The 20,634-nt window shown below is 31.5% G+C and overlaps 1 protein-coding gene across 1 annotated transcript in view; it reads left to right on the forward strand.

Annotated features, from left to right (window-relative positions):
• The window catches only part of CCDC178 (coiled-coil domain containing 178), a 644,800-nt gene that overhangs the window by 94,610 nt on the left and 529,556 nt on the right, over positions 1–20,634 (forward strand). Inside the window, exons 5-8 of the mRNA XM_051970271.1 lie at positions 1,727–1,866; positions 13,148–13,170; positions 14,798–14,892; positions 17,182–17,367. Of these exons, the coding sequence (XP_051826231.1) occupies positions 1,727–1,866; positions 13,148–13,170; positions 14,798–14,892; positions 17,182–17,367 (444 nt within the window). The remainder of the gene's footprint in view (positions 1–1,726; positions 1,867–13,147; positions 13,171–14,797; positions 14,893–17,181; positions 17,368–20,634) is intronic.

Genomic DNA, 20,634 nt, shown 5'->3' on the forward strand with positions numbered 1-20,634 from the left:
GAGTCTATAGGATCTTCCATAAGATAATAACATGTCTTAAAGGTAGTTCTCACCAAAAAAACTTATATTGTCTAAAAGGGAATAGCCACAATTCCCTAGTACTCACTCAAGATCAGATGAAATAAACACAGCATTCTTTTCTCATGGAGGCAGGGAACCTATTTTACATTTACACTTAACAAGAACAGTGAATGTAATTCTAATTGGGCCATTGGAATTCCTTAGAGCCCATAGTCCTGCAAGTAATCATTTTAGTAGAGTTGCACAGACAACTTTGCAATGCTTTTATTACTTTTAGCAGATGCTGGTAATTTCAGGATTAGAATCATTCAGGTACATCAGACTGAGTTGATTGGATGATGCATACAACCTGAATGCTATGGTGAGACTATCTATCATATTTCATTTGAGATTCCAATCTTCAGAAAGAGAAGGTGGAAAACCCTTATTATAAGGAAGGTGGTGACCAGCTATTCCATTTTGTGACATGAGTAATTCAGGCTAGAAATAAAAAACATCTTGCATGCATGAGTGGTTGAAACATTGTTAACAAAGGAAGATGTGGAATTTTCCTGGGAATACTGGAAATGGATGGAAAAAATTTGTTCAAGTAATAAAAGGAAGATTTCTCTGGAAGAAAGGCTTATACTAAGCATCTGTATTTCATAATTCTTTAATTCTATGATGCTATGAAACTATTGATTTATGGTTTATCTTAAAGCCAGAGTTTATCTTAAAGTTTTTTATCTTTAAAGTTTATCTTAACATTCCATCCTGCTTATTGAGATTTATTGTTTAGCTCACTAGTATATTACATCTCCGTTGGTGATATTTTAGCTTTGCGTTACTGATTTTTTGATGTTTTTTTTTTTTGCCTCCTGCATTGCTTAATTTTTAATTTTTTCTCTTAATTTTTAATTTCCTCCAAATTATCTTTTATATATTTCACTGTTTATAAAATGGAACTTAAAAACTCCATTATTAGTGAGTGAAATGCCTCTCCTGCTTCCTTATTTTCAACAAAATAAAATTTATATCATCATATAACTTTTTTTTTGCTATATTTATTACAGTTAAAATCAAGGTAAATTGAGGCATGAAGTTCTGAACATGCTTATTTTATTAACAAAGTATAAATTTGCCAGTAAATAGGGTGTTGGCCCCCTCAGAAAAGCCATGGCATAGAATTGGGAGGACAATTCTCTTTTATGGACAAAAGAAGAAATGCAGAATAACTGGCAGTATCACAGATGAAAAAACAAAAAACAAAAACAAAACAGTGTGATTAATTAAAAAGCTTGTGGCATCATAGCTGAGAGGAACAATATCATTGGCTAGAAATTAGAAATGAGGGACTAGTTACAACTTTTCCTTCCATCTTTTCACTAAGAAATGTTCATTGTTTGAATCCTCCAGTAAGGGTAGTTTAGTGATCCTGGATCAGAAAACCCAAGATAATAGGCCAAATTCTTTGGCATCCACCTGCATCATTTAAGGATTGCAGATTTCCTTGAGGCAAGAACAGAACAGTGATTAGTAGGAAAATTGAACTTCTAAATTTAACTTAGGGACATTAAGTGATTTACAGGAAAGCTAAATCTCCAAACTTAACTCTGAGACAAATGAAACATGACTGAGGAAGTTACAAAAATGTCAAGAGTGATACAGAATGAAATCAATAACAAAATAGGATCAATTTGATTTTCCCAATTTTTACTCTTTCCAGAAAAACATGATGATTTTCTCTTGGGCTATCCTACTCGTCGAATAAGTTGTGCTGTGGTAAATACACCATCACCATGTGTCAATCAAACCATTGATCACATTGAAGATTTGGAAATAAAGATAGAAGAATGCTTTCATCAGGTATAGCATCATTGCAAATGCTAAAATAGTTGCAGACTTTTAAATTTCCACATAACCTTTACATTTTTTAAATGTAATTTTTCTTATACCTTTACATTTAAAGGTTCCAAGAAAATATTTTTCTGAAGTATGCTGTTTTATGAATCTGAACTTTGTGACTAATTTTGCAAAAAAAAATTACTAATTATACTAATAACCAAGATTTCTATAACACTATATCTTTAGCTATATCTTTAGCTCTTTTGGTCCTCACAGCAACCTTGTTAAGTAGGCTCTACATATAATATTCTATTTTACAGATGGGTAAACTTGGTCTCTGGGAAATTAATGACTTGGTTAGGGCATACAGTGAATATGGATCAGAAGCAGGATTCAGGTTTAGATTTTCAGGTATCCATCACTCTCCTACTATTTTACATTTGCTTTTGAGGGTATTTAGAGTCTATAAAAGTGAAATTATCTTATTAAAATAGAGCCCTTATCTGTCTAAATTCATGCAATCCTAGACTTGTTCTTTATCTAGAAGCAATCATGCTAAATAGTAATTTCCATAAACCAAGTCAACTAGTTAATTAAATAATGTTTACATTCTTTGTGGGAGGGGGGCACTAAACTGATGAGATGATTAGATGAGTAAGTTGATTCATTAAAGGCTAGTGTGTCCTTTGTTAGGAGTTACTTAGTTGTAAGGAAATACTGGATGGGTCTGTTGAGAAACAATGTAATTTTGATTGTATATTTATAAGCTAAAACACTGCATTGATTATTACTTTTTGAGTTAACCTTTGAAAGTTATAACTTTGTATTGTTTTCAAAATGATTTTTTACCTTTCAAAAGGTATCTTTATCTTTCAAAAAGATTTTTTACCTTAATGGATCAGTGCTCAGAAAGATAGGGAAAAGCAAAGGAAGTTGGGAGAAAATGAAGGGAATGCTTCTTGATACAGCCCAGGTACATGAACACAACTGTCACCTTATTAACTCATAGTATCACCTTGCTGTTCCCTAAAACTTGTTTTTTTTTTTTTTTTTTTTCAGACTAACATATCTAACCACATCTTTCCCATTAACTACTTGTGAAGTTAATTTTTTGAACACATTTAAGACTTTACATTTCTCCCTACTGAATTTTATAATTTTAAATTTATCCCAATTCTTGAACTTGCCAAGGATATAAAGAATTTTTTAAAGATACAGATTGTCATCCAACATGCTTACTATTCTACCCAGCTTTGTGTCTTAAGTGAATGTAACGACCATGACTTTATGTCTTTACTCAACATGACAGGGCCAAACACAGATCTCCAGAACACTCAGCTAGAGACTTCCTGCCAAAGTGATATTAATAATCTTTCAGGCTGACTATTCAACTTATATGAAACCCATGCACTTTTATTGTTGTGTAATCCAAATCTCTCTTTTTAACAAAATGATATACTTTATCAAATACTTTGCTAATGTTTAGGGAAATTCTGTTGATGGCTTAAATGGATGGAGTCTGAGGCACATGAGTGATGGGGATGGAATCAGGTCACAAAGATTTGAGTTCAAAGCTAGCATCTGACATTTATTAGCTGTGTGACCCTGGACAAGTCACTTATCCCTATTTGCCTCTCTTTAACTCATCTGTAAAATGAGCTTGAGAGGAAATGGAAAACTCCCTTAGCCATCTTTGCCAAGAAAACCTTGAATAGGTTCACAAAAAGTCAGACATTACTGATAATGAATGAGCAGTAACAAGAAGCCTAGTGAACAATATAATGGATGGCTTTCTGGATCATAAGATTGTTTGTTTTTTCTTGATTTTAGGGAGTTTATTTTAGGTGAAAACTTGTGGGTTCAGTCCCAATGGCTCCAAGTATTCATTGAAGAAAATTCTCGACATTTAGGCAGAGATTAGGCTTTCTACCTAATTTAGCATTTTTGAAAGGTTGAAGCAAAATTAATTTGATTGAAAAAAATTCAGTAGTGCAACAGCATGTTCTATTACTGTGTCTTTGGATTGGATATATGAACACTTCAAGGGAAAGCTGCAAAAGAGCTGACCTTTTCTTGGAACTTTTCTCATTCTAAGGTCTAATGCCTAAAGGTGTTTGGAGAGCTCATAACCCTCTTCTATATTCTTCTTATCTGTGGCAAGTCAGTGCTGCCCTTCTTTCTCAGCAAGCTGCTCAAATGCAAAACTTTCTCCAACCTCTCAAATGAATCATTTATCAGTTCATTTAATAATTTATAGATGATGCTTGGGTCATGGTCACATTTCTTCATTCCATTCAAACAACACATTTCCTGTTCAATTTTATTCCAGTTAAATGACTCCTCAAACTTAGCTTAAAGTCTCTAATTGAACTTCATTGTAAGTGAACTTCACCCACTTACTTTAAGTGAAGAAAGATTGAATGAATCTTATCCCACCTTCCACTTATGTATCCTCTTGAAATGTCCTTGATCCAGCTTTTTTGTTAAGTTTCAAGATGAAACTATTCCAGTATCTGGGCTTCAAAAATTATTGTCCAAATTTTCTTCATTTTTCCTCCTAATTCAACTTTTAAGCTATTTCTTTATGCCAGATTTTGTCAAGTCTCCTAAGAAGTTTCCTTATTTGATTCACATTCTTTCTGTTCTCCCGCTTTTTCTTCCATAAACTTCTCCTTTGGAAGCCAGAAATAAATTTCTGTATTAAGCTTCATTTCTCAAATATAAAAATTTATAAAAGTACAAGTCACCCTCCAATGTTTAAATGATCAGAGCATATGTACAGGCATTTAGTTTTCAGATGAAGAAATCCAAACTATCTGTAGTCATATGAAAAACTGCTCTAAATTACCATTGATTAGAGAAATGCAAATTAAAACAATTCTGAGATACTACCTTATATCTATCAGATTGACTAATATTACAGAAAATAAATGATAGATGTTGAAATAACTGTGGGGCTAATGGAACTCTAATATCTTGTGGGTAGAATTGTAAACTTATCTAACCATTCCAGAAAGCAATTTAAAACTGTGCCCAAAAGGCAATAAAACTGTCACCTTTTGACCCAGAAATAGCATGACTAAATCTGTATTCCCAAAGAGGTTAAATAAAAACAAAAAGGGAAAAGGACTTATTTGTACAAAAATATTCAAGGCACCTCTTTTTGTGGTAGTAAAGAATTGTAAATTGAGAGGATGCTCATCCCAGTGGTTTGGGAAAGACCAACCAGGATGTGATTGTAATACTATTGTGCTACAAGAAATGATGATTTTTGAAGAAACTTGGAAAAACTTACATGAACTGTTGGAAAGTGAAGTAAGCAAAATCAGAACAGTGTATACAGTGACAATAAAATTGTATGATGATAAAATGTGGAATGACAAGTTATTTTCAACAATACAATGATCTAAAATGATTCTGAAGGAAATGCTATCCATTGCCAGAGAAAGAACTGTTGAAGTCTGAATGCATGTTGAAACATGCTTTTTAAAATGCTATTTTTTTTGTTTTAATTTTTTTTCTTTTATAACATGACTAATATTGAAATGTTTTGCAGGACCACACATGTATATTAAATTACTTGCTCTTAATGAAAGAGAACAGAAGAAGGAGAATTTGGAACTCAAATTTTCTTTAAAAAATGAATGTTTAAATTTTTTTTACATGTAATTTGGAAAAAATAAAATATTTAAACTACAAAAATAATGAGTTCTATATTTTTTCTTTTCTATCTTGTATATTTCTTTTCTAATTTTCTAATTTCTTTTAATGCTTATTTAATAATTTTCCTAGAATTTTTTCATTCTTAATTCATTTTTTTTTGTTTGTTTCATTTTACATATTTTCAGAGAGGCATTCTTTTCTCCTTATAATGCTTTGATTGCTTCCCCATCACTTTGACAATTTGTTGTAATGTAATTCTCTTTTACAAGCTTCTTAGTTATTTCCATATATTGATCTTTGACCATTTGCAGGAATCATTGCTTAATCTCAATTTCTATTTTTTCCTTATCTTTCCCATATGAGTTACAGTTTTATTGTATAATAGTTTACAAAGGTTGTCCTTAATATCTCTGCCTTTTTAAATAAATATGATTCCTCTGTACTCTAGCATATGCTACATATATTGAAGTCTCATGAGACACATTTCAATAATCAGGAGAAAAAAGTCCCTATTTTATCAAATTCCAGCGATGAGACAAATATGTTTGTGAAATCTATACCAGAGATGAATAAAGTAGAAAAAGACAACTAGAGGCCAATATCTTTATGATAATTGATGCAAAAAATTAAAAAAAAAAATTGTACCGAAAATACAGAAATATATCCAAAGAGTGTTTCACTTTGGCAAGTTGAAATTATACTACATATGTAATAATCTTTTAACATTAGGCAAGCAATTGACAAAATGAATAATATTAACCAAAATAACAAAATCTACCTTTATATCAATAATGCAGAAAATATCTTTGACAAAATAAATAATCCATCCATAGTTCCATCCAAAGCGCATCCATAGTAAGACTCTAATAATCATAGGCAAAGAAAAGAGTATTTAAATATAACAAAGAGCAATAGCTACTGTCATTATTTACTATGGACAAAAACCCAGAAGCTTCTTTCTAAAATACATGCATAAATTTGGATTGTCCCTTGTTATAATTACAAAATTTCTCATGAAAGCATTAAAACAAGTAAAATAAAAACCAAACTATTATTATCCACAAATTAATCTGATGTTTTAGCTACAGAGAATTACCTAAGAGACTAATTGACACAATGAAGCTATCAGCTTAGTTTTAGTAAAGTGTCAAATTATAAAATAAATTTAAAAAATCAACATCATTTTGATATTAAAGTTACAAAGGTCATACAGAAATAATGAAAGATGAAATGCCATTAAAAACAATTTATAAATATATAGAATAAATAAGAATTTATCAAGATATACTCAAGTTCCTGGTATATAGTAGGTGCTGTACATATATATATATATGTATATATATATGTCTACTCATGTATATATGTACACACACACACACACACACACACACACACACATATATATATATATATATATATATATTCACAGCTCAGCTTTGGGCTGAATTTTTTTTTTTTTTTTGCATAGTTTTATAAACTTTGTTGGTTTGGAATACTATCATCTCTATAATTTAATTCACAGAATATCTTTATTTTGATTATTTATAATTTGCTTCTGAAGTGTATCAAACTGAGTAGCCAGATAGAGTAGTAGTAGAATGATGCGTCTGAAATGAGCAAGATTCATTTTCCTGAGTTGAAAACTGATCTCTGACATTTATTAGTGGTGTGACTCTGGGCAAATCTCTTAACCCAGTTTACTTCAATTTCCTCATCTGTAAAATGAGCCAGAGAAAGAAATGGCACATCTTTGCCAAGAAAAACCCCAAATGGGGTCTTGTAGAGTTGAATATGACTGAAACAACTGAATATGGTAAGTTTATCAGTCTACCAATCTATCTACCTAATGATTCATAGAGGCTGCCCACAACTATGAACGTTATACACAGTTGTATGTATTTATTTGTATTTATAAACATATAAATAAAAATACTGCGTGAATTAAATGACAAATTTAATTCCTTGTCAATTAAACTATTCATTGTCTATTTTGTAGAACTTTTGTAGAACTAGACAAAATTCATTTGGCCAAAAGTATAGAATTTCAAGAAAAATATTGATTAAAATGTACTGATGAAGGAAGATCATCACTTTTAGACTTCTAATTAGGTGCTAAAGCAATAATCATCAAAATCATTTGACTGATTAAGAATTAGAAAAGCACATTAGAACAGATTAAAAAAAGAGAGAACTAGAAATTATTAAATAAAGATACAGTGAACATTATATTCAAGATCATAAGTTGTTTGAAGAAGATTTCCCTATTTTGGTGAAAACTACTGGGAAAACTAAAAAGTAATGTGGCAAAAAAAATCCTTTTAGACTATCAATTTATATTTTATACCATAATAGATCCCAAAAGGCATATACCATATATTATAAAAAAATTAAATACACATACAATCCAAGTTTAAAGAGTCAAATATTAAAAAAAAAATAAAGAAAATGAAAGGAACTGTCTTTCACAACTTTTACTACAGAGAGAATTCTTAGCCTATAAGAAATATATAAGACCAAGAGATGTTTTCCAGTAGATAAGTAGTCAATGTATTTCATTTCCAAAAGAAGAATTGAAAATTATTAAGCATCATATAGCATGTAAAATTGAAATCAAATTAAAATGATTGAAGTTTTATCCTCAGGAAATTGACAAGATGACAGAAGACAGAAATAATAATGGAGAGTCTTCAAGAAGATAAGCCTATTGTTGGTAGATTATTGAATTAGTCAACATTTGTAGAAAACTGTTATATCCCTAAATTGTTTATACTTCTTGATCCTAGAGATTTTTTCCCAAGGAAATGAAAGGCTAAAACAAAGTCCCATAAATGTCAAGATGCTTATCTTGTAATAACAAAGAATTGGGGTAGGGGGGAAAGAAGGTGATGTCAATGTCAGATATTTGAGGAATTCCTGAACAAATACAGCATTACAATGTTAGGAATATTATCATAGTGCAAGAAAAAATGATGGGGAAAATTGAAGAAATTTGGAAGTAACTTTTATCAACTGGTAGAGACTAAAGTAAGTAGATCCAGGAAAACATTGTATACAGTGATGATTAGAATTCAAAGGAGTAGGAGATTCTGAGAAGAGGGAGGAGTAGATTGGTAAATTTCAAGCTTTCCAGATTTCTTTCACAAATAGAATAAATTTATACATCAGTGTGAATATTGACTGGTAAAATATCAAGAAGACTAGGGGCAGAAGTGAGGTTCTCCAGGTACAACTCAAGGAAATGCGAAGAAAAGAAGAAAGCTCCCAGAAAAGAGAATAACCTGTGTGAAGTGCAAACACCTCCAGACTAGCTCAGCAGAAACATCTAGTGGGGAGCCCTGAGACAAGCTGGTTTTGGCCCAAGCCTCAACTGGAGCCTTAGACATTTTCACCTCCCAGAATGTTCGAGAAGTTAGAGATATAAACCTGGGAAGACTGAGTGAATTTAGGTTGATTTAGGAACATCAGGTTACTTTCAAGAAGTGGCCCTGGGCTAGAAGGAACCAACACACCAAATGAGTGCCGAGATTGTGGAGCAGGGATGCTGTTGGCTATGGGCACTTGCTGGAGGATAGATCTTTAGGTTTGGGGTTCCTGGTAAGAGTGGAGAGCTGAAGTGTAGCTTGAGTTACCCCACTATTAGAGGTGTTTTCACTAATACTTCTTTAAAAAATGAACCAGCAAAGAACAAACCTCACCTTTGAAACATATTATGGGAACAAGGAAGATGGGAGTTCATCTTCAGAGGAGGACACTGAAGTAAAAAAGCTTTTATCCCAAAGAGTAATGTGAAATGGCTCCCTGTCCAGAGAGAATTTATAGAAGAACTCAAAAAAGAGAGACATTGAAGAAAAATTTAAAGAAAGTTAGCCAACTAGGAAAAAAAAAGAGTTATGGAGTCTCAAAGATGAAAATAATTCTTTGAAAATTAGAATAGGACAAGAGGAAGCCAGTGAAGCTATGAGAGAACAAGAAATAACAAAACAGATTATAAAGAATGAAAAAATAGAATAGAATGTGAAACATAAGAAAAATGACAGATTTGAATAATAGATCAAGAAGAGAAAATATAGCAATAATTGGGCTGCCTGAAATTTGTCACAAAAAAAAAAAAAAAAAAAAAAAAAAAAAAAAAAAAAAAAAACCCTTGACACAATAATGCCAGAAATAATTCCAAGAAACTTGTCATGGAGTGATAGAACATGAGGGGAAAAGTAGAATAGAAAAAAAAAATCCATCAATCACCAACTCAGTGAAGTTCTTTGTAGAAAACACATAGGAATATTATTGCCAAATTTCAAAACGCCCAGATCAAAGAGAAAATATTGCAAGAAACAAGAAAAAAAAACAATTCAAATATGTTGGAGCTGCAATTAGAATTGTACAGGACTTAGCAGCAGCCACAATAAAAGAACACAGATCTTAGAATCATATCTATTGACAATCAAAAGAACTAGGTTTGTGGCCAAAAATGCCATATCTAGAAAAATTGTAATATTGAATAAGAAAAAAGGACATTCAATGAACTTGCAGTTTTTCAGGAATTTCTATGAACCAAACTGAACTTAATAGAAAATTTAATATATTAAGAGCCAATATCAAACATCAATTTCTAGGAACTCAACATGCAAAAAAAAAATTTTTTTTTTAATATGGGAACTGTATACCATATGTTTAAGTTTGACATCAACTATACAGTAACTCAAAATAAAATTTGGAGTAGAATTAAGGTAAAAATAGTAATCATGTTATACAAAGGAGGTACAAAGGAAGAATACACAGAAATATTAGAGGGGGGAGAAGGATTCAATAGTTCTAAAAACCTATTCACATTGGGAATGGGTTAAATAGGCAACACTACATATATACCATGAAGGGTATAGCACTCTCCAAAATCTATAAAGAAATAAGTGGGGAAGGGATGGGCAGACAGGGAAATAAAGGGTGAGGGAAGAAGATAAAGGAGGGATCCATGGGTGGGGGCAGGTTAAGTATTAGCAAGGCAAGTAAAGGAGCAGAATTAAAGCAAAGAGCCAGCAGGGAAAGGAAAGATATGTGTGGGTATATATATGGGGGGAGAGGTGGGGTGTTGTATGTATGTATATTCATATATCTACATAAGTATACATAAATATATCTTTTCTAATTTGATAGCTTGGGTGGGTAGGATGAAAGGGGAAAAAAAGAATAAAGTTGCACAGCAGAGAACAAAAGAACAATTTACAAGGAAGTAAAGAAAAGATGGACATACCTGAATATAATTTCTTCTACCTATATATTATATATAATATATATTACATATATTATAATTATATATGACATAACATATATATATATGTATATATATATACTTTCTTAATCTGGTAATTTGTTGTTATATATTTTGAATCCTCCCTGATGTTTTCTCATGTACCTGATGGGTACATGACGATGTTCTCTTTTGTTTTATTTTGTTTTGGTATTTTCTGTTTTTCCTTTTTTCTTATAGTGTTTTTTAAAAAAATAAAATAAATGTTAAAAAAAAGACATTCAAATGAGAACAACAAAGTTGAGTGCTGGTGATTATAATACCAAATTTTGGTCCCTGAGAATAGATGAGAAAATGTATCATTCTATTTGAGAGATGAGCAACTATGGATGCGGAGGTCATATGTTCTGTTAGACTTTCTTGCTATATATTAGCAGGTTATGTTTAACTGTTGTTTGTTTTTTTTTTGTTTGTTTGTTTGTTTTTTGTCACATAGAAAGACTCAATAAGATTATTTAGAATGGTCTGTCTGGAAATGACTGATACACATATGAAAAAGCATGAATAAATTTTTAAAGTAAAAAAGAGTAAAAAACCATGATATGTAAATCTTTATTCTCTTGATCAAGAGAAAGTGATGAATGTGTTTTAGATATATTTTAGGTGTACTCCCATTGTAATATTCTTCTCTAAAACATAATGTTCTCTGGGAGCAGGTTTCTTGGGGGACTTCTGGAGACAGCCTTCATTTTAGTTCAATAATCCCAAGTGCAGCCAGGGATTAAAGTCCAAATCCTTTATTGTTTCCTTCAAAGTCTTGTCTCTCTTCCTGGGGCCCGGTTAGCTTTAATAGAGGCCTATCCCTCTCCTTGGTTCCAAGAGCTCCTGCTGCTAGTAGTTTGCCTCTGCCAGCTTCTGTCTCTAGCTCGCTTTGAATGTTTCAGAATCCAAAGGTTTGTACTTCAGCCTCCAGCCAGCACAAAGATGGAAGACGGAATGAATCCGTCTCCTCCTCTGAGAGTTTCTAGTGGGCTTGTGTGTCTGGCCCTGAGAGCTTCTTGCTTATATGATGTACGCTGAATATACATCAATCATTATATCACTAAGAAACCATTATTTGTTGTAGGATTAAATCAATTCTAAACTACATTTAACCATTGTCTCCTCAATTCCACTTAGTACTTTGTTTCAAGTTCTGGCCCATAACATCTCCTCGTAGGATCAGATCAATCACACTGAACCATGCTAAATTACATAATTATTGTCTCTATCAATTCCAGTGACTTAGTCCCTTGTAAGAATCCTAACATCCCATGGCAAACTTAAGAAAGAATATGTATGGGTAAGATCTCATAGGATAGGCAAGAATACATGATGTGTAATCTACAATGTTGGAAGGAATGCTAACACTGATGAAGCCAAAGATACATTACTTTTTTGAATGTCTTATCTCATAGGACTGGGACACCCTAATGAGAAAATGTATATAAATAATATTATGTACTTTAAAGTGATATGAAAATGTCAATTTTTTAATTTTAATTTTTTAAATTTGATTTTATATTATTATTATTAAGCTAAAGAATTAATTTGTTGTTTTTCAATTCTCTTGGATTCTTAGTGACCCCATTTTTGAGGTTTTCTTGACAAAAATATTGTAATAGTTTCATCTCTAACTTACATCTCTAACTTTTACATTTGAGGAAACTGAAGTAAACAAGGTTAAGTGACTTGCCAAGGATCACAGAGCTAGTAAGTGTCTGAAGCTGAATTTGAACTCAGGAAATCTCCTTGACTCTAATTCCCATCCACTCTGCCATCTCCCTGTTAAGTTACACGATAAATATAACTTTTCATTTTAACTTAAGCTTTAACAAAATTAAAACTAACTTGAGTGATGGTTTTAAAAAGAAAAATACAATCTTTTTTATTCATTTATTCTTGCTTTAGCTACCTACTTGGCTCAGTCTTCTCATCTGCAAAATGAATGGGCTGGGTTTAATATTTCCTAAATTCTCTTCTAACTTTCAAACTATGATCCTCTAATCCTATGAAAATTGAATAATTTATAACACATAACTCTCATTAACCTGAAAGATGATAATCTTAAGTAGAGTAGTGTTCAAGTAGGAAGGGGATCTGTTTAATGTAAATCCTTTTGACTTTTTTAGTATGAGTTTATCATTCTTAAAGGACTTTTTAAACAAGCTTGAGGTGGTTTTCTCTGTGATGTGATTTCCATTAATATAAAAGTTTTGTAAGCCACTCTGCCAACTAAAATGTGAATAGTTTTCCTGTTAGAGGAATTTGTTGCTGAGTTTTGGGACAAGTAGTTGTGATTTATTTTCTCATTTGATAGACATTTCTATTTACTATGATATTTTATTTTTACAGTTTGAGTCTCTCCTTCGGGAAAGGTAAGAGCTGTGTTTGCTATTTTTTATTTTTGGTTCATGTTGAAGTCACATGGATAAGGCTGATATGAAGCATGTGAAAATTTTCTGATATGTGTTGACATATCCTGCATCAGGGAAATGCTAACTCTTTTAAAAGTATACCAAGCTAGAAACTTGTTCCAAAATGATCTAGAATACTAAACAAGAATTAAAAAGTTTGTCAGTTGAAAAGATTTCAGTAAGCATTTAAAAGTCAACAAAAATGAATGTGAAGAAAAATATTCAAAGTGTGTATTCAATAAATCTGTTAAAATATTTGTAATTTGCATAATACATTTTTGTCTTTTTGAAATGGCTACTGGACTTTAAGGAGAGAATGATGATTTGGATAATGAACTTCATCATTCCTGGTTATAGAAAATCAGAGCAGACTAAAAAAAATTAACAAGCATTTATTTACTGTGTCTGTGGCCTAGGAAGGTAGCTAAGTAGTGCAGTATATAGAGCCTAGGGCCTGGAGTTGGAAAGGTCTAAATTCAAATGTGACATGTGACCTTGGGCAGGTCACTTAAATCCTATTTGAGTCAGTTCTTTTTCTGTAAAATAAGTATACACTGGAGAAAGAAATGGCAAACTAATCCATTATGTTCACTAAGTCCATAGGATCACATAAAATCATTCATGACTAAACAGCAAATCACCAAGTATCCTAGGCACTGGACTAGATCCCAGAGAAACAAAATCACAGGTTGAAAAAGGGCTTATTTTTTTAGTTTGAGATAAAACTGTAAAATATATTAAATAATAATCTGAATAACTTAATAAATTTAAAATTCTTAAATTTCAATCTTATCTGCTTTTTAAAAAAACAAGCTTCTGTTAATCAAGTGAAATAGATTCATCCTTATATTTAAGATATTGATATTGACACATAGACAAGTTAGAAAAATAATAATGAAGCAGTCAGTGCCATAGTTAAATCATTTCTTAAAATGACTTAAAATGACTTCAAATATTTTATTGACAGCTTTTGGCTTTTATAACCTCTAATCATGTGCTTTTCTATATGTGGCCAGGACAATTTATGATAATAGGATAAGAAGTTTAGACCTAAAAGGGGCCTTTTTTTGTTTTTACAGATGAGGAAACTGAGGTTTGGAGAGGTGATCTTACTTGCTCCTTAATGATACTCAGATGTGAAGTAGTAAAGAAAGTTCTTTAAAGCTCTTTAAAGCAAGCACTTTAAAGTATCCAATCTAGAAGCCTTTCACTTTTAAATTACTTATTAATGAATTACTTTGGAAGATAAGCTTATCAAGCATTTTTTTTCAGTTTTGTTTTATCTATTAGCAAAAATTCTTCTCTTATGCAATTTAACCTTTAACCTTTCAATGAAGCTCAAGGGAAAGATGATCCTATAGAAGCTAGAACCTTAAATTTTCACATGATCATATCCAGCTTTGTGATTCATTTGAGGTACATTTTCAGGAGGATATATAGATTAATTCAGTTAAGGGAAATGAACAAGCAACGAAGCTAAGTTCACTTGGTAAGAGTCTAAAAATTCATTTGATTAGGGATTCTTTATTTTTTTAAAAAGAAAAAACAAGCCAATATTTCTACTGAGTAATTGCTATATACTATACAGGTTTGAAAGCCCAATTAAGGTGCAAGAAATTGAAGGATATATATTCCCCAAGCCTTCAGATTTTCATGCAAGATTCTTCACAAAAGAAGATGGAAGTAAGTTAAATATGATTACAAGTATTTATTGTGAGTGTTATTGAAGTGTTTCCCTGCTCTCAATTTAACATTGTGTCAACTTTCATAATAATTATATTTATCCTTTAAAATGTAATTTTCCCATCTACTATTGAGAATTTCAACTATAAACTGAGCAAAATGAAAAAGAAAAAAGGAATAAGAATTTATATAGCACTCTTATGTGCCAGGTACTGTATTGAGCACAAAAATAGTATTCTCTCACTTGATTCTTACACCAATCCAGGTGCTATTATTATCTGCATTTGATAGTTGAGGAAAATGAGGCAGAGATTGAGTGACTTGACTATGGTCATACGTCATATCTGAAGTCAGATTGAATTTGTGTCTTCTTAACTCCTGTCTCAACATTCTCTCCACTATGCCACCAGCTCTCTCTGAATAGTCATGTAAAGATGAAAATTTATTAATAGGAACCTCTCCCTCTTCCTTCCTCCCTTTCTCCCTTCTTCCCTTCCTCTTTCCCTCTCTCCTTTCCTCCTATCTTCCTTTCTTTCCTTCTTCTTTCCCTCCCTTCCTCTCTTCCTCCCTTCCTTCTTCTATCCCTTCCTTCCTCCCTCTCTTCTTTCCCTCATTCCCTTCCTCCCTCTCTCCCAAAAGAGAAGTTTTTGTCTTGTGATGTATATTTTAAGCATCCACATTAATATTTTTGGTAATGTCGTCAGAATAAAAAGCTAGTAAAACTTTTGAAACTATTAAAAAAGTAAGATTTTTTAGACCTGACTTAAGCTTTGTAATCAGCAAACATTAACATTGATACTTGGCATTATTTTATGAAAATTCCTAGCAAATGATTAGTGAACCATTAAAAAATAAAGTAGATAATCATAAGAAATTAGCAAAGATTCACTAAGAACAAGTCATTCTAAAGTTAATCTCATTTCTTTTGTTGAAAATTAATTTAGATGATGTAAAGCTTTTCTTTGTTCCAGTCAGGCACTTATAATGAAATGTCTCATATATTCAATGACAAAAAAGTGCAATATAGACTTCATGATGGTTCATTTATGTAAACTAAAACTAATTGACCAATCATAATCCAAAAAATATCTTATAATAGATTAGTATCAAGGTGAAGGATTCTTATAAGTGTCATAGAGCTGTGTTTTTAGTATTTTACTTTTAATTATTTTCAATTACTTAATGAATACTATTAGAACATAAAGGGAGGAAGAGTTGGGACACTTCCAGTTTCCTGCTCATACTTAAGACGTTAAGCAAAGCCTTTACCTTGTTACTCTCTAGGTTCATGTGCTTACTCCCTTTTTTAACTTCTACTTCATAAATGTTTTTTATCAATCGAATGCAGTTTTAACCACTGAACATAGGGAACTTTACACTATTCTCTGCATCCTTGTTTGTCTTTGACCTTTTACTATTGCCAGCTCTGCCAGTTGCTTATCAACTTTTTTCTTGCTTTTTGGGATCAATCCTAAAAATAACTAGTTACTATTTCCAGGCTATTTTTCTCCCATAATCATTTCTCCTATACTTTAAGTTGCACTAACTAGAATGTTGGAACATACATAACCATAATTGCAAATAACAACTTGATAAAAAGCAAAGTAAAAATTCAAGACTATATTAGCAAGCTAGGATATTGCACCAAACATCAGAATGAAATTCATCAGGGGTAAATGAAAAGTCTTGCATTTAGGTTAAAACAAATAACTACAGAAGCATAGAGTGGGTAAATGTATCTTAAAAATTTATATTATAAATTGTATTTAACCACAAACTCAATACAAATCATCAGTGAGACGTTACTGTCATAAAATTAAACACTCTATAATAAGATCCTTCCAATGTATTGTGTTCATTTTCAGGCATTGAATTCTAAAAGAGACATTGACCATTTGAAATGTGTTGAGAAAGTATGACACATATTGTAAAAGATCTGGAAAAGAGAGACATTTGAAAGAGTTGAGGCATTTAGCCTACTGTGAAACATTTAAAAAAATAGAAAGGAATATTGGTAATTATTTTCAGAAATTTTAAATGATTATATAAAAATGGATTATAGAATCTATATATTTCCAAATGGGAGTATTAGGACCAAAGTTTGGAATCTATAGAAAGATAGGTTGTATATTAATAAAAGAATAACTTTTTTGGCAAGTATCTGTATAGTGGGTGGGGAGGTCATAAGATCTATGTTACCTATCTCACAGCATCATTGTAGGTATCAAAAGAGATTTGAGAGCCTTGAAATTCTTCACAATTATCTGATGTTTCTATTATTATTTTTAGATTTAAAGGATCAAACAGTGACTGTGCTAGCAGATGCTATTCACTTGATCAGGACCCTTGAAACTGACCGTAAAGAAGCTGAAGATGCTTTAATAGAACAAAGATTAAGGAAAAGACTTATTTGCAGTAAAATTGATGGTTTGTCATTTTGGAGGCTTCAAAAACTTCCTTTTGCTGTGCAGCAAGGTACCAGAATGAATGCTGAAAGAATTCTTTATATAACAGTTAGTTATTATAGAGATTGGAAGAACTAACCAGGGTCCATAATGGAATCACATCAAATATAACAGCTCTGTTATAAATTTGGATTTCCTTGTGTTTACACCACCAAGCACTTCCAAACATCTAGATACTTTTTTTTAGTGTTTGCTCCTGTAAAATATGTTTCGATTCTATGCCCTTCAGATGATTGTCAATCGGTGGTATAGCCTGAAACTCTTGGAAACTCTGAATCTTATGGGTCAGATGAGGAAATGCTGTAATTTGTCTTTATCTGTAGGGAAATTTTAATTTGAGGATACCAGAAAATCTTAAATCAATTCAGTATTCATTTTTTTTTCTATTTTTAAATAGATTAAAAGCAGTTTTCTACTTGACAGTCTCCCTTCTAGTCATCTGGGCTCATTCTAGAAATCAGATTAAGCCTCTAAAGCAGCTCTGGATTAGAACAAGTCTTTAGGGCTCCCCCCACATCATATTCATATTTTTGGAGAAAATCTATGGCTGATCTCTCTCATATACCTGGAGGTCTTTGGTGAAAGAAGACAACATTGAGGGAAACTGGTTAGTTACTTGTTTATAGTTCTATTAAATTGTGTATTGTTCAATTTAAATATGCAAATATACTTAAGGATGTTTTTAATATATAATGTCAAGATGACAAGAAAAAATAATTTCAAGAAAAAATGAACAGAATTTGAATGAAATAAAAGGATCACAAGATCATAGATCAAAAGCTTGAAGGGACCTCTGATGCCTTCTTGTCCAATCCCTTCCATTTTATAACTAAGAAAACTAAACTCAGGAATGTATCCAAGGTTAAAAAGATGTTAGGATTCAGAACTAGGGTTTAAACACAAGTCTTCTCACTGTAAAGGTCCATTTATATATTACCTTAAGGCTTGAAGACTAAATTCTTCACAGGGATCCCTAGAAAGCAGGTAAAGAGAAGAGAGATATTTTATCATCATTTTAAGAGATGAAGAAATTAGGGTTCTGAGAGATTCAATGATTTATTTCTGGTCAGAACACTTTGGCAAAATTAAATAGTTATTGAAATAGTTCTACTTTTTCCATAATGACTTTGCATTTATCTAGGGTAAATAATGATTATGTTAGTAGATACATGTTAGTAGTCATAAATATTTATTGATTTTATTTTTTTCTCTCTTTTAAGCCTAATATAAGATTAGTGGAAAAAAAAAATATATATATATAAATATATATACATATATATATATAAAATATATAAAATATAACTTTTATAAAGAGAAGTCTACCTCTTAATAAGACCTAGGGTTGCTTATGACAGGGTTCAATGTTTTAGACTGAGTTTAATGGTTAGGCAAGTCACTTAAATTTTTTAGATCTTACGTTTTCTCATTTGTAAAAAAATAGCTAGTCTCAATTTTTTTTTTTTTATTGTTTATTGTTTTCCTGAACTAACTGGTTGATCTTCAAGGTAGTCTTAATAGAATTAAGAATGGAATATATTATACAATAATAGTATTAATCATGTAATCTTTGATTATTGAAAACAGTGATATAAGTGCCTGAAAGGAGGGTTATAATGTTTGATTTCAAAAATCTGTCTTCAAGCCTCACTTCGACACATGCTAGTTGTGTGACAGACCATGCATGGCCAAGGTTTTTGTAATTGATGTATCTTGGTAGCTCTTTAGGATTTATCTGGTAGCTCTCATGGATGGGTTAATATTTTAATTAGTAGAATTAGTTTTTCATGCTGATGAAATAATATCATAGAATTGTAGATTTAAACTTGAAAGGGAATTGTATAGCCCAAATCATCCAATGTCCCCATTTTACAGATGAGAAAATTAAGATATGAAAATATTGAGTGGCTTGCCCAAAATAACACAATTAGTCCATGCCAGGAATGAGACTTAAAAAAAAAAAGCAGATCTTCTTATCCCAATTCTGATATTAAAAAAAAAAAAAAAGATTTGCACCCAAAGATTGATATCCTGGATAAGAACTCACTATTTGACAAAAATTGCTGGGGAAATTGGAAAATAGTATGGCAGACACTAGACATTGACTGACACCTTATACTAAGATAAAATTAAAGTGGCTTCGTGATTTAGACATAAAAAGGGCAATACTATAATCAAATTAGGAAAACAAGGAATAATCTACCTCTCAGATCTGTGGAAAATGAAGGAATTTATGGTCAAAGAACAACTAGAGAAAATTATTAAATACAAAATGATTATATTAAATTAAAAAGGTTTTGTAAAAATAAAACCAATGCAGACGAGATTAGAAGGGAAGCAGAAAATTGGGAAAACATTTTTACATACAAGTGTTCTTATAAAGGACTCATTTCTAAGATATATAGAGAATTGACTCAAATTTATAAGAATTCAAGCCATTCTCCAAATGATAAGTGGTCAAAGGATATGAACAATTTTCAGATGATGAAATTAAAGCTATTTCTAGTCATATGGAAAAATCTTCTAAATCACTATTGATTAGAGAAATGCAAATTCAGCCAACTCTGAGGAACTATGCACTTCTCAGATTGGCTAAGATTAAAAGAAAAGATAGTGATAAATGTTGGAGAGGAGGTGGGAAAACTGAGACATTAATACATTGTTGTAGAGTTGCCCAAAGGACTATCAAAATGTGCATACCCTTTGACTCAGCAGTGTTTCCATGGGGTCTGTATCCCAAAGATACCATAAAAAAATGTAAAAGGACCCACGTGTTAAAAAAAATTTTTTTAGAGTGGCAAGAAATTGGAAACTGAGTGGATGCTCATCAGTTGGGGAATGGCTGAATCAGTTATGGTATATGAATGCCATAGAATATTATTGTTCCATAAGAAATGATCAGCAGGATGATTTCAGAAAGACCTAGAGAGACTTACATGAATTGCTGTTAGGTGAAGTGAGTAGAACCAAGAGATCATTGTGCATAGCAACAACAATTATAGGAGGATCAATTCTGATAAACATGACTCTTCTCAACAATAAGGTAATTCAAGCCAATTCCAATGATTTTGTGATGAAGAGAGAAATCTGCATCCAGAGAGAGGGCTGTGAGAACTGAATGTGTTTCACAACATTGCATTTTTTGTTGTTGTTTGCATTTTGTTTTCTTTTTAATTTTTCCCTCTTTGATCTGATTTTTCTTGTGCAGCACAATAATTGTGGAAGTATGTATAGAGGAGTTGCACATGTTAAACATATATTGGATTAATTGCTAATGGGG

The sequence above is a fragment of the Antechinus flavipes genome, chromosome 1 (assembly GCF_016432865.1).
Source record: "Antechinus flavipes isolate AdamAnt ecotype Samford, QLD, Australia chromosome 1, AdamAnt_v2, whole genome shotgun sequence".
NCBI lineage: Eukaryota > Metazoa > Chordata > Mammalia > Dasyuromorphia > Dasyuridae > Antechinus > Antechinus flavipes.